The 16,394-nt window shown below is 34.5% G+C and overlaps 1 protein-coding gene across 2 annotated transcripts in view; it reads right to left on the bottom strand.

Moving 5' to 3' along the window:
- RPRD1A (regulation of nuclear pre-mRNA domain containing 1A) overlaps positions 1 to 16,394 on the bottom strand; it is a 55,776-nt gene that overhangs the window by 28,935 nt on the left and 10,447 nt on the right. For both annotated transcript variants that reach the window (XM_031438949.2, XM_010977447.3), the window contains exons 2-4: positions 4,962 to 5,091; positions 2,083 to 2,189; positions 1,904 to 2,001 (exon numbers count right to left, since the gene is read on the bottom strand). In XM_031438949.2, coding sequence (XP_031294809.1) covers positions 1,904 to 2,001; positions 2,083 to 2,189; positions 4,962 to 5,091 — 335 coding nt within the window. The remainder of the gene's footprint in view (positions 1 to 1,903; positions 2,002 to 2,082; positions 2,190 to 4,961; positions 5,092 to 16,394) is intronic.

Genomic DNA, 16,394 nt, shown 5'->3' with positions numbered 1-16,394 from the left:
CATAGAAAATGATCAAACACGATAAGAATAAATGAAACCCAATAAGAAATATACTATCCCAAGTGTGCTTTTAATTCATTACTATGTGTTTAAAAATCCCAATATTTTAAAAAATAATTTTGTTATAAGATATATCCCCTCTACAATGAAAGTGAGCTTAAGAGCAATGACAATTACCAGGAAACTTGTTTCTCATAGTGCCCCAATTAACTTATATATTATTATTTTTTAATCAGTCTTAGAAAGTTCTAAAAAGAAGAAACCAGGCTTATGGCTTTGACAATGTACGCATGCTTTAACTACAACCTACTCTCACCACACCTTCACACTCCTACATGAGTTAATTCTAAATTCCCAACGCTTGATCAAGGATCAGATAAGAAAGCAAAGTTGTCTGAAACAGCACCTTGGACTTCCTGATAGAGGAGAATGCAATGAGTTCAACTGGATCCTCCAAAGAGAAATTGTAGCCATTCTTATAAAGCCATAAATAAAATGGTAACTATACAGCTGAACCATTGAGAAATAAGCAGTACAATTAATCTGAAAATAGTCATCATAAAACAAAAAGCAGTAGCATTTTATACAAATACTGAGGGAAGAGCCAGCCAGTTACTCAGATACTCCTAGGAAGTACAACTTAGGTTACTCTTTCATCTGGGAGAATTACTACTAAATATAGGTCAGACCCTATATTTAGAACTGGAGTAAAATACCATTCATGGAATCATAATGGGGCTCTTCGTATGAAGTGATTCCCTGTCTTAAATTATTACCAAATAGAAAGAAATACAAGCCTTAGTGTCCGGTTGTTCCAAGTGTTATGGTATTACACCTCTATTCAAGCTCTTATCCATGGTGACCATGCGGGCTTCAGCATTCCTGTCATTGAGTCAGCAGGGGCTTCACTCACGTACTAGCTGAGAGCCCCAGTCAAATTCTTTCTGCCTTCGGAGTACTTAAACTGCTATAAACCTACAGTTCTAGGCAGTAATTGGCTTATCTTTATTTTAAGCTCCTTTCATTGGGGAAGAGCTCCATCCAGCCTCAGGTTTCATGCAGTGAGTTCTGGTCTAGTCCTTAAACTACCCTAGAGCACGTAAGCTATTTTTACTCTATAAGGATACTAATTTCTGCCAACCATGTCTACTTCCAGACCAAAGTTCAGCAGGAACCATGCTGTGGCTCACATACTGAATTACGTTTCTGTACCATTTCTAGCCCATGAAGATATTTACCTTGTTTTAAGAGTATGGCTATGTCTTCATTTTCTCCTTTTAAATTTTATCTGTCCCTCCTATATGTTTGAAATATAGAAGGAGGAAGCTTTAAGACTCAATGTCCACATAATTAATGCAAAAATGTTTTTCTGAAATCATCTGATGGTTAAGGAATACTATACTGTACCAACCTGGGAGGACATGGAGTAACAAGATAATGATTCTAATTCATTTTGTTTTACCATGGAACTACCTGGTTCTACATAGCTGTGTAGAACCGTATGAATACATACTCATTAATCTCTAACATGCATTTTTACATGTTTAAAAGCAAAAAATACTTAAAAGAGTAGTGTTTATCTCTAGGAACGGAATTTTTAGTGTACTTAAAACATAAATAAAATAGTCTTATCATATAATGCTTTATCTATTTAAAAGGAAACTGGATATCTCACCAGATCTAATGATACTTAGCAATTAAATCCTCTTTCTATGCAAAATATGACTGCCTAATGTACAATATACAACACACTAAACACAAACTATTTATTAACCAGAAAACAACTCACGTAAGCTTCTTTCTGGTACCCAGAATTATATTAAAGTCAATCTACAGAAGTAAAACATCAGAATCAATAAAGCTTGGCGACTAAGGTACTCCCTTAAGAGAGAAAAACTGCTACCTGTGGAGGTTCACTTGGAGATCCTAGAGAGGAACAGTTTTCATTTTCATCCACCTTTATCTGTTCATAAGTTCGCTTCCTAGGCTTCTTATCGCCATCTGAATTGAACGAACATTTAAGTTTTAACGAGACAGTGTACATTTTAATGAAGAGATAATGATAAAAGATTATATACTTACAAAGAGCTTGCTTAAGTTGTTCTAATACATCATTTTCATAAACAGACCTTTCTTCCCATATAGATAACACTCTTCCAAGGTGCTTCTTACAACTCTCATCAGTCTCACTAAAGAAAAATAAAAATGTTAACAGTAAAAATACACAGTCTATTGAAAAGATAATGGTGATTTTAAACACCTCCCTCCCTGAAAAAAGCTGCCCAAATGTTTACTGAGCACCACTATGTACCAGCAGTTCAGGGATAAAGTGACCAAGACAGACATATTCCCTTAAAGCACTTAGAGACATATTATTAAACAAAAAAATTACCAAAAATGGTGGAAGTGTTAGTACTGGTGACTAGGGATTATCAAGAAGATGTCCCTGACCTAATGGGGGTTGAACGTGAAGCTAAGGAAGACTTCTAATGGGTGATTTTTAAATTTATTTAACAAATATTTATCGATCAAGGCACTATCTCTGACACTGGAAATACAAATGCAGCTTTATGGCAGCTGTAATTTGTAAGTGCCAGAGTGTTAAAGACAAGCAGAGACCGAGCCCAGTTCAAGAGAGATCAGGCAGGGTATCTGAGGAAGGTTATTTGAGGAAATGACATATTTAGTTTGAATTCTGAAGACTGGGTACATGGGGAGTGGGAAACCAGACTACTCCCAACCACTTCCCACTGGTTTCATCACTGCCACTGCAGACTGATGAGCCACTATTATCGCTCACCTGGATTTCTCTAACAGTCTTCTCACTGGTCTCCCAAGCCCTACTCTTTCATTCTATTCTCTGCTAATGCAAATCAGATCATACTCCTCTCACTCCTCTAAGAACCACCAATCATACCAAGAATAAAAGCGAAATCCTTATCCTGAACCACAAGGTGGACATGTTCTGCTTCCTGGCTACCTCTCAGTCCACGTTTCCTAAATACAAGTCTCCTTCCTGGCTGATTCTCCAACATGCCCAGCACATGGCTATCTCATTTTCTTCTGCCAGTGTTTTCTCCACCTAGGATCCTTTCCTCCTAGATAGTCAAATGGCTCATTTCATCCCTCCCTTTAGTCTCTGTTCAAATGCCACCTCCGTAAAGCAGTCAGTCTTTATCTCATGAAATAACTGAGCACCATCATACTCTCTAGTTTCTTCCCTGCTTTGTTTCTTCATTGCACTTATCTTCTGACGTTGTTAATATTCACTTGTCTATCTAGTTATTACCTCTGTCATCCACTGAAATGTAAGCTCCACTACAACAGAACTTTGTCTCGTTCACTACTGTATCATCGCCTAGCACATAGTAGGTGGTCAATAAATATTTTACTGAATTCTAGCATGATGCAACATACATAAAAAAGCCCAAGGCAGAAAAAATTAAAAGAGGTTAACTGAACCTAAACTTAAACTGTGTAGACTACAGAGTGTGTGTGTGGGAGAAATGTGACACAGGAGTCTGAAGGGATAGACTGGGCCATGAAGAGACAACTGAAATCTCACTCAGGACTTGAGACTTGATCTCTAGGACAAATGAGAACCCCCCAAAGGCAAGAGAGTGCAAGAGCTCTGCAACTCTGGTTACAGTTTCCTAAATGGATTAAACAATACTGGAGATTATTGTGATTATACAGAAATGACATTATGGTAAGTGGAATGGTAAGAAATCTAAAGAGCTGAGGGAACTTCGGGTACTAAATGGGATAAAGGAAGTGAAGGAGAAAGGACAGTGTGATGTATTATAAATCACTGTATCACAGAGAGTTCAAGGTAACACCTAATTTCTCATACAGGCATCTGCATAGATGGAGTTGCCCCTCATCAAGAGAGTGAAACCTAGAGAAGAAGCAAGTGTCACAGGGAGCAAGGACATAATGAGTTCAATAACAGACACAGCGTGTTTAAGATGTTTGGAGGCATATGACTAGAAAGCCAATACGCAATTAGACATACAAGACTAAAACAAAGGGAAACCATCTGGACTGGAACATAAGACTATCAGTTTTTAGCGTGTGGATAATAACATATACATGAAATGTATGAAATCACCCAGAGAGCTAGTAAAGAGTATGACACCAGAAGAGGGACTAGGACTGAAGTGGAACAAGACAGTATCTAAACTGAAGGCTTAAATATTCATTTAAGAAAGCAACATACAGCAGTGTTGCGCACACTGTAATTTTTAAAAAATGTATCTACTGTGACTAAACCTGTAGGGCAGGTGGTGAATATATTTTCATCCTTAAATCATTCAACACAGACCATCATTCACCACTGGATTCTGTAATTCAGATTGATTTAATAATCTACCAAATATTTGTATATAATGTTTGGAAATAAACATGTGAAAATGTTCAGACTTCTACTCTCAGAATTTTTCTGTAGCAAAATTCTCAACAGGTTTGATTATTTTAAATAAACATTCTGTATTTCCAAAGCATTTTAAAATGTTATGACATACTCACACTCTAGAAAACCTAAAATCATTATAAGCAGTATGAGAGAAAAGGGTACCAAGTTTTTTCAGAAACATTAGTTGAAAGATTGATAGTATTATAAGCAGACAAATTTTCAGTTCAACACATTCATTCATTCGTAATGAATTTCATTCCAATATGGTAGTTGCTTTTGGTCACTTAAAAAAAAGCTGAAATTCAAGTACTTCAAATGCCCAACTCAGCAACAGTTCAAAATTTTTTTCCTTCACAGGAAGTACTTAACATATTTACAAACATCATTTCAAATGAAATGTCTTTTTCAAATGAAAGTCTTTTCAAATGAAAACTTCAAAGAAATATATTCCCTGTTTTTCACTTTAATGTCTTACAGGCAAGTTTTAGCAAAAGGACATATTAGGCATTCAAAACAAATTACCTAGTACCCAAAACAATTATCATACCTTGAAACATGCTTAAAAGCCTCCACTATAACTGGTGCAAAATCTTTTGTAAACTCCGGCCCCTTCCTTTTGCTGTTCTGAATGACATCATTGGCTAGGTAGAGAAAAGTAAGCTTCCTGTTTGGTTTGGCTGAAACAAACAAACAAAATTAATCTACTTAAAATATCCTCACTTAACTTGGACAAGCTTTCTCAATATTTGAATTAAGCAGCTTGAGAACTACAACAAACCTACTAACCTTTGTGTGCCATGTTTGACCCTAGCTTCTCATTTTACTACCAAACTTATCAAGTCACTATTCTTTACGGAATAACTACTCTATGGTTTCTGGAGATCACTCATGTGAGGAAAAAAGAGAACTCAAGTGGCAGAGGTGGTCAATGAATTATCTGTTCCCTTACTGAGTCATTGAATTACTTATTCTGGATTGCTAATCTTATCATTATTTCCAAACTAAGTAGTTTTATACACTGAAATCCTCACATCTGTGTAAGAATGCATGTCTGTGACTATCCTGTACTAAGTTTTAACTACATGAAATATAGCCACTTAAAGCAAGATGGTGATTGATCATTTTATTAAAATAGTGTGCTAAATCTTTAGTTGAATTCATGACTTTTAATACCCATGCTGATTTAAAAATCAGTCATTCAGTTATTGTGAAATGAGAGTACAAAATGTGAAATAAGTTGAAATTATGTATGTTTTGTTTATGAAATAAGTATTTGCCAAGCTTAACAGAATAAATGTTAGGGAGACCAAATGGACAAAGTTAAGATTTTTCCCAACTTTGGATTACATGGTCTTGAATAAGTGATTCATTTTAACAAAAATATGCTCTTAATATATTCTGTAGGTATAGTCATCCTTCTAAAAGAGCAGACAAGATTTCAATAACTGTTGAGCAGAATACATTTTACTAGCTACAATGGTAAGTGGTATAGTAGCACTGATTATGACAAGACTCATATATATAAGGAAAATTTCTTAGTTGAACATTATCTTTTATACTGACTATTTTCATTATGTAATTTTACTAGAATTAAACTTGAATTATTTAAAGCCATACAATTATATTCAGAAACATCATACTTGTAGCATCCACATTACAATGGTGTAGGGGATTTATGATCAGGACTGATAATCCAATGCATTATTCATGTGAGCCAGCTTATTGGATTTAAGACAAAAATTTGGGCATGCTGCTTTTGGTCCTCAAGATCTGAGTATTCAATTTAAAATTTAAGACACTTTTGAGTTCATATCCTTCTTTTAGGGGAAACTAGCACCCCAACCATCTTATAAGAAACTGTAAAATATTGAGTTACACCTGATCAGACTTTACAGACCTGTGCTGCCATTGCATGACCTGGTTTGCCTGTCTACGAGTTGCAGCCCACCTCTTTATATGCTTTTTAAAGTTGCAGGCATAGAATAAAAATAAGGAAGAAATGATAATACCAGAGAGCAACTTCTGATTGTTCTGGCTCTTGTCTGGTTAGTGAAACCCATAGAGTATGTAACTGGTTAAGATACCAAGACCCCTTACCATAAAGATGATAATAATATTAAGTTTCCCAATATTCAACCCTATCTCTTTTTATCCACCCCCTGCTCACAGAAATCCCCAAGGAAAGAAAAGGCCTTATTCAATCCAAGTATTAACAGTATTAGTTAATCCAAGTATTTGCCTTCTCAGCATCAAAACGAGTTTAAAAACTCAATGTGCTGACAATAACTCAATTAAAAATATACAATTCAATGTTCTAAGCATTTTTATATATTACCTAATTAAATCCAAATAATGTAAGGTACATCATTAACTGCATTTGGCAGCTGAACAAAAAGACATCAAAAAGGTTATCTCCCCACAGTGAAACAGCAAGGAAAGGACCGTCCAGGATTTGAATCCATAAAGTCCAACTCAAAAGCATTCCCTCTTTACAACTAGACTATGCCTCCTGTCACAAATGAAAGGGGATATTATCTTTTTAGAAGATTTAGTATCAACTCAACCAAAATATATTAGAATGTTACAGCATTATTCACAATAGCCAAAAGGCAGAAGCAATCCAAGTGTCTGTCAACAGATGAATGGATAAGAAAAATGCGGTATACATATACAAATGGAATACTATTCAGCATTAAAAAGAAAGGACATTCTGACACATGCGACACATGCGACAACATGAATGAACCTAGAGGACACTATGCTAAATGAAACAAGCCAGTCACAAAAAGACATACACTGTGATTCCATTTACATTAAGTTCCCAAAGTAGTCAAATTCACAGAAAAAGTAGAATGGTGGTTGCCAGTGGCTAGGGAGAGAGAGAAATGGAGAGGTACTGTTTAATGGGTATAGAGTTCCAGTTTTGTAAGATGAAGAGTTCTGGAGATGGATGCTGAAGGTAACTGCAAAACAGTATGAATTACTAAATACCACTAAATTGTACATTTTAAAATGGTTAAAGTTATGTTTATTTTACCACAAAAATTTAAAGTATATATTTACGCTATTTTTCAAATTTGTGAGCTACTGACCTCAAAAATAATTCAGAATCTTTTCTGCAATATACACTAAACTAAAACTTTACAAGATTTCAACATGCATTCCCAGTATATTCCAAAAGACGAACTCTGTACTAGGAGCATGGCTTTAGAATGGGATCCAAACACCAAGACATTATTTTTATTTTTTTCCTTGTGGAACCCAGGCTTAAATATGAGAAATGCCTAGAAATTGCCATAAATTATACCCTTCTCCAAATTTCCAGGGAAAAAAATTTACTTCCATTTAGTTTTATGTGTACCTTTATGTAGAACAAATAATAAACTAATGGAACTAATCACAACAAGCAATTCCAGAAGAAAATCACAAAAATGATTTTCAAATAAATTTTGATAACCTGCAAATAACAGAGCCATAAATTGTTATTAAAACATACAAAGTTAACAGAAAGGGCAAACAAACCATTTCACAATTTTTAAAAGAAACAACACTATTGGCTACAGAATATAAGGCTAATTAATGGGTCTGACATAATCAATTCCTATGTCTCTACTGTTCACAGGGTTCCTTATAAAGACACCTATTTTTCCAATCTTCCATTCAATTTACTAATATTCATTTAATGTTTGCCATGTGCCAGGGACCATGCCAGGTACAAACCAAAAATAACCTTTTCTGACCGATCAGGAAGTTTGCAAGCATCATACAAACTGGCATATGATAGGTTACATGACTAAAAATGTTAGTTCTTTTTCTTTATTCTTTCTCTTCACTAATATATCACACCAACACCAGAAGCATTTGTAAGTACAATATTATATCCCAGTGTGTCTGTGTGTATACTGCTGTGTTTAGATCAATAAAGGAAAAGCCAAATAAGGACCAGTCAACGTTTATACTGTGAGAATGCATTTTATTGCATCTCATCTAAATGAACTAAATTTTAAGCTCCTGTAGGTACTAAAGTCCTTTGTCCTTATCAACAGGTGCATCAAAGTAACAATAATAATAAAATCTGGCTGGCTAATAAATGAGAACACAGTATTACCTAAAAAGTTGAGCAAACTCCCCAAAAAGAGCAAGACAAGTTCAGTTCATCACACGAGAAGACGGTTACATAATAATTCACAAACAATTCAAATAAAAGATCAATTACAAATCAACCATACTTCAATTTTACAAAAAGGAGAACAGTCTGGGCTATTGAACAATATGAAACAAACTCAGTGAAAGGATTAAAGAAATGCCATCCAGTCTCACTAATTCATGATCAGTTCATAATGCAGTTTTACTTCTTCATAATCAGAAAGTGGCAGTATCCTTACTTACCTTCTTACACTGTTCAGACCATATGCCTACTTATTTTGATATGATATAGAAAGTCATAATGTAATTTAATCACTGTTTTTATGGAGATTGAAATTTAAAATGACAGTAGATGACAATGCTGATAAATACAATAGCTAAAAAATTTTTGTGTTATCTATAAACACAAGAACTTTCTTTCCAAAGAAAGCCTTCTACATAGAGAAGTAGAAAAAAATCTGAATAAATATATATATATATATATATATATATATATATATATATATATATATATACACATACATACATATGCATGTATACACATACACACAACAATGAGCATTACCACAGGTCTTACAGAAGGAAATCAGAAGAAAAGCTATTATCTTGAAACAAAAATCTATTAAAGATTTATTAACAACTGTTGGACAGCCCTATTTATTTCCCTGATGAATTACAGACTAAAAAACATGTTCATATGGACACATAGGTGGTTGTAAGGCAGAAACTGCTTTAACTTAGTAATAATTCTTTGTCACAGAAAGTGCAGAACCAACAGATGATTCCTGAATGGATTCCATCTGTCCCAGACAGCAGAGAGTTCAGTCAGACACAGACGGCTGCTGCTTAATTGCTGAGGTGGGTGAAAAATGGATGGAGCTGCTATAGTCCTGTATCACCACCAGGATGCCTCAGACTTTGGGCAGCCCATCTCTTGCTTAAAATCCTTCAAAGATGATCTGTTTTAACATTTGAAATTCTTAATATGACCCAAAGGCCCCAAAAGGTCTGTCTATACCCTCCACTCTCCTCTCTTTTCATGCCCAACTACTCCTCCAACTTCCCCAACTCCTACCATGCACTAGACCTCAGTTAAATGGGTTCCTCTAGTTTTCCTCTGACCACCCAGTACACACAGGTTAGGCAGCCCTGATATGCTCTCCTTGCACCTCATACTTTTCCTATGGAGCACTTACCCAAGCTATAATTGTTTTTATTTAATCTAGTGCTTCCCAACTGAATTCCATCTAAAGCAAAAATTGTCAGTCTCATCTACCAATCCAAGGAATCAACCCCAAAAGCTGATTCATAATTTGCTCAGTATTTACTAACTCAATAAATTTTGGCCTAAACCTATGCCTTTAATTATTGTTCCACTAACCTGGCTTCTGGTCTTAATCTCACCCAAAGGTGAAACGAAAACACATGTAAAATTACACTACTCTCAGAAACCTCAACTTCAGATTCAGTTTATGAAAGACAAACTTCTTTACAGATGTAGCTACTCTTCCTTATTTTTGATATATTGAGTTCAAATATGTTCCTTTCCTCACCCTCATTCTAGAGTTCTCACAAATCAATAACGTATTAAAAAAAAATGGGCAAGTAGTGTGAATGAGAAAGTCAAAGAAACACAAATGTTAAGCAAATAAAACCAACTATCATTTTCTACTTGTAGACTGATCAATATGAAAGCCTGACACTAACTAAAGTTAGCAAGAGTATGGGTGTCCCCTTTAAATACCTTCACGTATTGGTGATTAAAATATAAATTAGAGCAACCTCTTAGAAAAATAATTTGGGGATATCAATGAAAAATGTAAATGCAAAAATCCCCTGACCCTGCAAATTTCATTCTCTGAATTTATCCCTTGGGTGTATTCCCATAAATGCACAAAGAAATCACTAAGGATACTCATGATGACAACAAAAAAGAGAGGCCTAAGTAAGTCATGGTACAGCTGTACAATCCAATACTCAACAGTCGTTCAAAAATGAAACAGATTTATATACTGATATGGAAAGATATCTAAGACATAGTATTTAGTTACACACATCGACCTAAACACACACCCACAACAGATAGCTCTACTGTGAGGGAAGATCAAGAAAGAATTTGGCAGGGATCAAGAGTTATTAGCAAAGAATTAAATCATTAACAGGGAAACATATGAGCTATATACTAAATGATTAGAGCCTACATGCTGAAAAGGGCTTCTGGTTACTGCTGACTTAGTGCTCCAGTCACTGACTTTGTCCGGCAGGTGCTTTTACCCAGGGTCTCTCCTATTTCAACGTCTGGTAAAAAACAAAACAACTCCACCTAGTTCCAGACAAATAGACATATTTCCCATTTTAAAAGGCCAGGGGCAATCCTGGTTCCTCAAACCTTAAAAACTTTGATTTTGGTATATGCAACAAATGAACTCTTAAAATCTTGAAAAGAACAAACTTCATCCTGGAGCACTACACCACTATAAAAGACACTGTGAACTGGAAGAGTTCTAAAGAATACACATCACATTGTTTATTCACATTATGCTTACATCCACTCAGAATTGAAACTAAAACCTCTTTTGGCTTATTAAAAATATTTTAAAAAGTATAGTCAGTTACAATGTGTCAATTTCTGGTGTATAGGACAAAGTCCCCGTCATGCAGATATATACATACATTTATTTTCATGTTCTTAAATCTCTACCTTTCCTTTTATATACATTCCTCTTCTTGTACCAGCATCATACTCTTGCAGTTTCAATGTCTTTACAGTCTGTATGGATACCTAAAAGGGCATGCTACTTCCATTATTATTTTCCCTTCAAAATTGTCAACACTCACAAGACAAAAATTTCCTTGGTTCTTCCTCCACATTTACTTTTCCCAGTGATTTACAGAATTAGCTTTAAGTTTCTTTTAAGAAAACAAATTTCTCATAGACTTTCCTGAATTTACAGATTGATCTGGGGATAACTGACCTCTATGCAATAAATTTTTACTTAGCATTTTTACCTACTATTGTACTTTAAAAAAATTACAACAATGTGTTTTAAACCAATAAAAAAGTAAAAATTAGTGTTTAGCATAGTTACATTAAAATAAGCTTGTTAAAATACTAACACAATATGTGAACCTGAAAATATCCTGTAATATCAAAGACAAAAAAACACCAGAAGAAAACATTAGTCTCAGAGTTCCAAATGATGTGTCCCAATCCCAATATAAAGACCAATTTGTAAGAGGACTTCTACTTCTGGGAAGATAGAGCAGACATACTTTTCCCTATTTCTCCTGCAAAGTACAACTACAAACCCTGGTCATCACAAATAAAGCAAACATAAGACAAAAGAAGGCAGACTGGCTGGAGACCTTGGGATCCAAAGAACAACACAAGGTGAGTTCCCAGAGCTTTCATTTTGCCTCATATATCTCAGATTCAAAGTTGAAGAGGCCAGCAACCCAGAAATCCTAACAGGTGCAGACATAAAAAGCTAAAACAAAAGCCTCCTCACTCTAGCCAAAGGACCAGGAAAAGGACAGCATAGTAAGACAGAAAACTTTTAGATAATAACCAATCTACTCCAGCCAAACAGACCACAGAAAGGAAAGAGAGAAAGAAAGAAAAGAAGCTGCAATCCCACTCACATCCACACCACCAAATGCTGTGATCTGAAGCCCAATACCTCTCCAGAGTGGTGTCAGAGAAGGCAAAGTAGGGAGCCTGGACTTCCACTCTCACCTAGCAGTAAAGCACTCCCCAATGGGTTGGTGTCACAGAAGGCTTAGTGGAAAGTCAGGACTTCATCATGGCCCAGCAGTATTAGGGCCACACATTCCTTCCTCCAACTCTAGTCAGTGGAAGTCTTGTGGGGAGCCAGAATTCCCACTTGCACCCAACGGTAACCTTAAGGGGTAGTGTCAGAGAAACCCAGTTGTAACAGGATTAAATAAGGACCAGCGTCTCATAACATAATACAAAGAAACTACGGATCAATAAAAAATCATTCAACATACCAAGTACCAGGAGGATCTCAAACTGAATGAAAAAAGATAATCAACAGATGCCAACACTAAGATGACAAGAGATTTGAGAATTATTTGACAAAGACTTTAGGGCAGCCATCATAAAAATGCTTCAACTAGCATATGCAGGTGTGTCAAAAATACAAAATTAATGGGATAAAGTTGAAGCAGTGCTGAGAAACTTGTAGCACTAAACGCACACATTAAAAAAGATGAACAAGTCTAAAATCAATAAGCTAAGCTCCCACTTCAATAACTTACAATAAGAGAAAAATAAACTCAGGCAAACAGGATGAAATAATAAATGTAACAGCAGAAATTAACAAAACTGAAAACATAAAAGTAAAGAAAAAACTGCTTTCCCCCAACATAATTGACATACAGCACTGTATCAGTTTAAGATGTACAGCATAATGGTTTGACTTACATATACTGTGAATTGATTACCGCAATAAATTTAACATCCATCATCTTGTAGAGATGTAAAAAAGATTAAAAAAATGCTTCTCCTTGTGATGAGAACTCTTAGGCTTTACTTTCTTAACACTGTCATATATATCACAGCAGTGTTAATTATAGTAATCATGTTGTACATTACATCCCTACTACTTATTTAGCTTATAACTGTTAGTTTGTACCTTTTGACCACCTTCTTCCAATTTCCCCTCCTACACTCCTACCTCTGGCAACCCCAAATCTGATTTCTTTTCTTAGGAGTTCGGGTTAGTGGCCTTTTTTTTTTTTTTTTAATGATTTCACATATAAGTGGAACCATATAGTGTTTCTTTCTCCGATTTATTTCACTTAGCATTACATTCTCAAGGTCCATGCACATTGTTACACATGGTAGCATTGTTACAAATGGCATTTCCTCACTTCTTTAAGGCTGAATAACATTCTGCTGTGTGTGTGCATATATATGTATATACACATATATGTATAGATACATACATACACACAACTTCTTTATCCATTCACCTGTTGATGGACACTTCAATGGACAATGTTTCCATGTTCTGGCTATTGTATCAGTTTTATTTCAATATATTAGCAATGAATATATGAACACTACATTAAAAATACAATAATACCTTTTTAAATTGTTCAAAATAACTGAAATACTTAAGTGTAAATATAACAAAACACGTACAGGACTTGTATGCTGAAAGCTACACAATGTTGATACAAAAACATAGAAGCAGCTCTAAATAAATGGAGTGATGTATCATGGTCATGGATTAGAAAATGTAACATAATAAAGGGGTCAATTTTCCCTAACCTGAAATGCAGGATTAATGCAACTCTTATCAAAATCCCAGCAAAATAACTTTTACTGATATAGACCAGGTTATTCTAAAGTCTTTAGAGAAAGGCAAAAGAACTAGAATAGCTAAAACATTTCCACAAAAGAGTATCGGGAGGAATCAATCTACCTAATTTCAAGACTTACTCTATAACTAACCAAGCAATCAAGATTACCTGTGGCATTGGTAGAGGGAGACACACATGGATCAATGAAATAGAAAAGAGAACCCAGAAACAGACTCACACAAATATATTCAAGTCAAATTTGACAAAGGAGCAAAGCAACTCAATAGAGGAAAGATAGCTTGCCCTTTCAACAAATGGTGCTGGAGCATCTGAACATCAATACACAAAAAGTGAACCTTGACCTAGATTTCACACCTTGTACTAAAATTAACTCAAAATGGATCATGGACTTAAGTAAAAAACTATAAATATTTTAGAACAAAACATAGTAAAAATTCTTTGGAATCCATGGCTAAGCAGAGCTCTTAAACTTGACACTAAGAGCATAATTCAGAAAAGAAAAACCTGATAAACTGGGGTTAAGCAGGGGTGTGCTGGGAGTGAGATGGATGTGGCTATAAAAAGGCAACCTGAGGGCTCCTTTAGTGGTAGAAATGTTCTATATTTGATGTTCTGATTGACAAATGACTATATTAACATCAATACCACAGTTATGATATTGTTTTATAATATCTATAATTGGAGAAATTATTTTTTTTAAAAACAGTTTTCTATGATGCTACCATTGGGGGAAGCTGGTGAAGGGTAAACAGGATTTCTCTGTATTACTCCTTACAAATGAATGTAAATCTATAATTATCTAAAAGTAAATGGTATTTTCTAGAAATTTCATGTTAAGACCTCTAGTTTTAGGGCTAAAGCATCACTGCACAAGCACTCCCAGAAGACAGTGGCTGGAAGAAAACCCAGACAATATTCACTCTACGTATCTATTTACAGACCTTAGTATCAATCTGAGTGACTTAAATCCAAAAGGATCTGGAAGCTAAAGCTTTAAAAACTAAAATAATTACTATATTAAATTAGGTAAGATAATGATGAAATAAAACAAGATTAATGTAAAGCATTTAATCTGAGAACAGTTCTCTAACTTTCTGGTGTCAGGACCACTTCTTACTCTTACAAATTACTGAGAACTCCAAACAGCTTTTGTTTACACAGTCATATCCACCAATACTTACCTTATTAAAAATTAAAACAGAGGAATTTTTGAAATATGTACTAGTTTGCTGAAAACAATGTAAAAAAATTGCATGTTAACATGAATTTGTTTAAAAAATATTTTTCAAAAAAATTTTAATGCGAAGTCCTATTGTTTTACATTTTTGCAAATCTTCAGCTCAACAGAATACAGCTGGATTCTCATACCTGCTTCCCCATTAAATATACCACAGTATATTGTTTTAGTAAAAGTAATGAAAAAAAGCAGACCTCATCCAGATAAAAACTTGGTAAGAAAAAAGTGTTTTAACAGTCTTTACAGGTAACTGTGGATAATCTTTCAAACTACACTAAAACCCAAGCTGTAGTTTTTAAACAGAGTCTATACTGTAATGTGGAATCTGAAAACATATCAATGAACTTTTAAAACTCTCTTATGTTAAAATATTTTAGTCTACCATGCTCTTTGAATGGATCTTTTACTTACGTATAATTTTGTAACATCATGCATTAGCCTTTTGAAAAATATTGGTTTGCTAAGTTACACAAAAATTCCAACTGTTGAAACATTTTATTAGGCAATATTTAAAAAATCACATTTATAACTATATTTATTGATTTCATCAGAAAGTGTTTAAAAGCACTGGGAAGTTGTCAGACACATGGTGACACATTTTAAGTTTTCCAAAATTCTAATTTTTGCTTGAAAATTACAATTTCATAATGGGAAACAAATACTGTTAGTTGCCTTCCCTAATGAAGTAGGCTCATTACATTCATTTTTGAGAAAATATCTACTAAATACCCCTGATTGAATAACCACAGTTTCTCTTGTCAGTCATTTTTTTCAAACAAAATGGTGCTTCATAAAAAAAAAAAAGCAGCTGATTTAGTTCACAACTCAATTATACAGGCATATTTCTCCAGAATGTGCAGTATGTAGTATTTTACTTTAAGCCTTATTTTGTCACATAGATTATTAAAAAGATGTGTAGTCACATCTAATGTCATGCTCAAAAGTCGAAGACTGAGAGCTTTTCCCCTAAGATGAGGAAAAAAGAAGGATGTTCACTTTCACTGCTTTAATTCAATATAGTATTGGAACTTTTAGCCACAGCAACTAGGCAAGAAAAAGAAAAAAAGGGCATCCAAATTTAAAAGGAAGAGTTAAAATGATCTGTTCAGCAATTCAGCAAAGTTGCAGGATACAAAACACTCAAAAATGAATTGCATTTCTATAAGTTAACAAAGAACAATCCAAAAAAAAAGAAACTAAGAAAACAATTCTAGTTACAATTATATCAAAAAGAATTAAATACTT

This window comes from Camelus dromedarius, chromosome 32 (assembly GCF_036321535.1).
Source record: "Camelus dromedarius isolate mCamDro1 chromosome 32, mCamDro1.pat, whole genome shotgun sequence".
Lineage (NCBI taxonomy): Eukaryota > Metazoa > Chordata > Mammalia > Artiodactyla > Camelidae > Camelus > Camelus dromedarius.
This window is presented reverse-complemented; position numbering and strand designations above follow the sequence as displayed.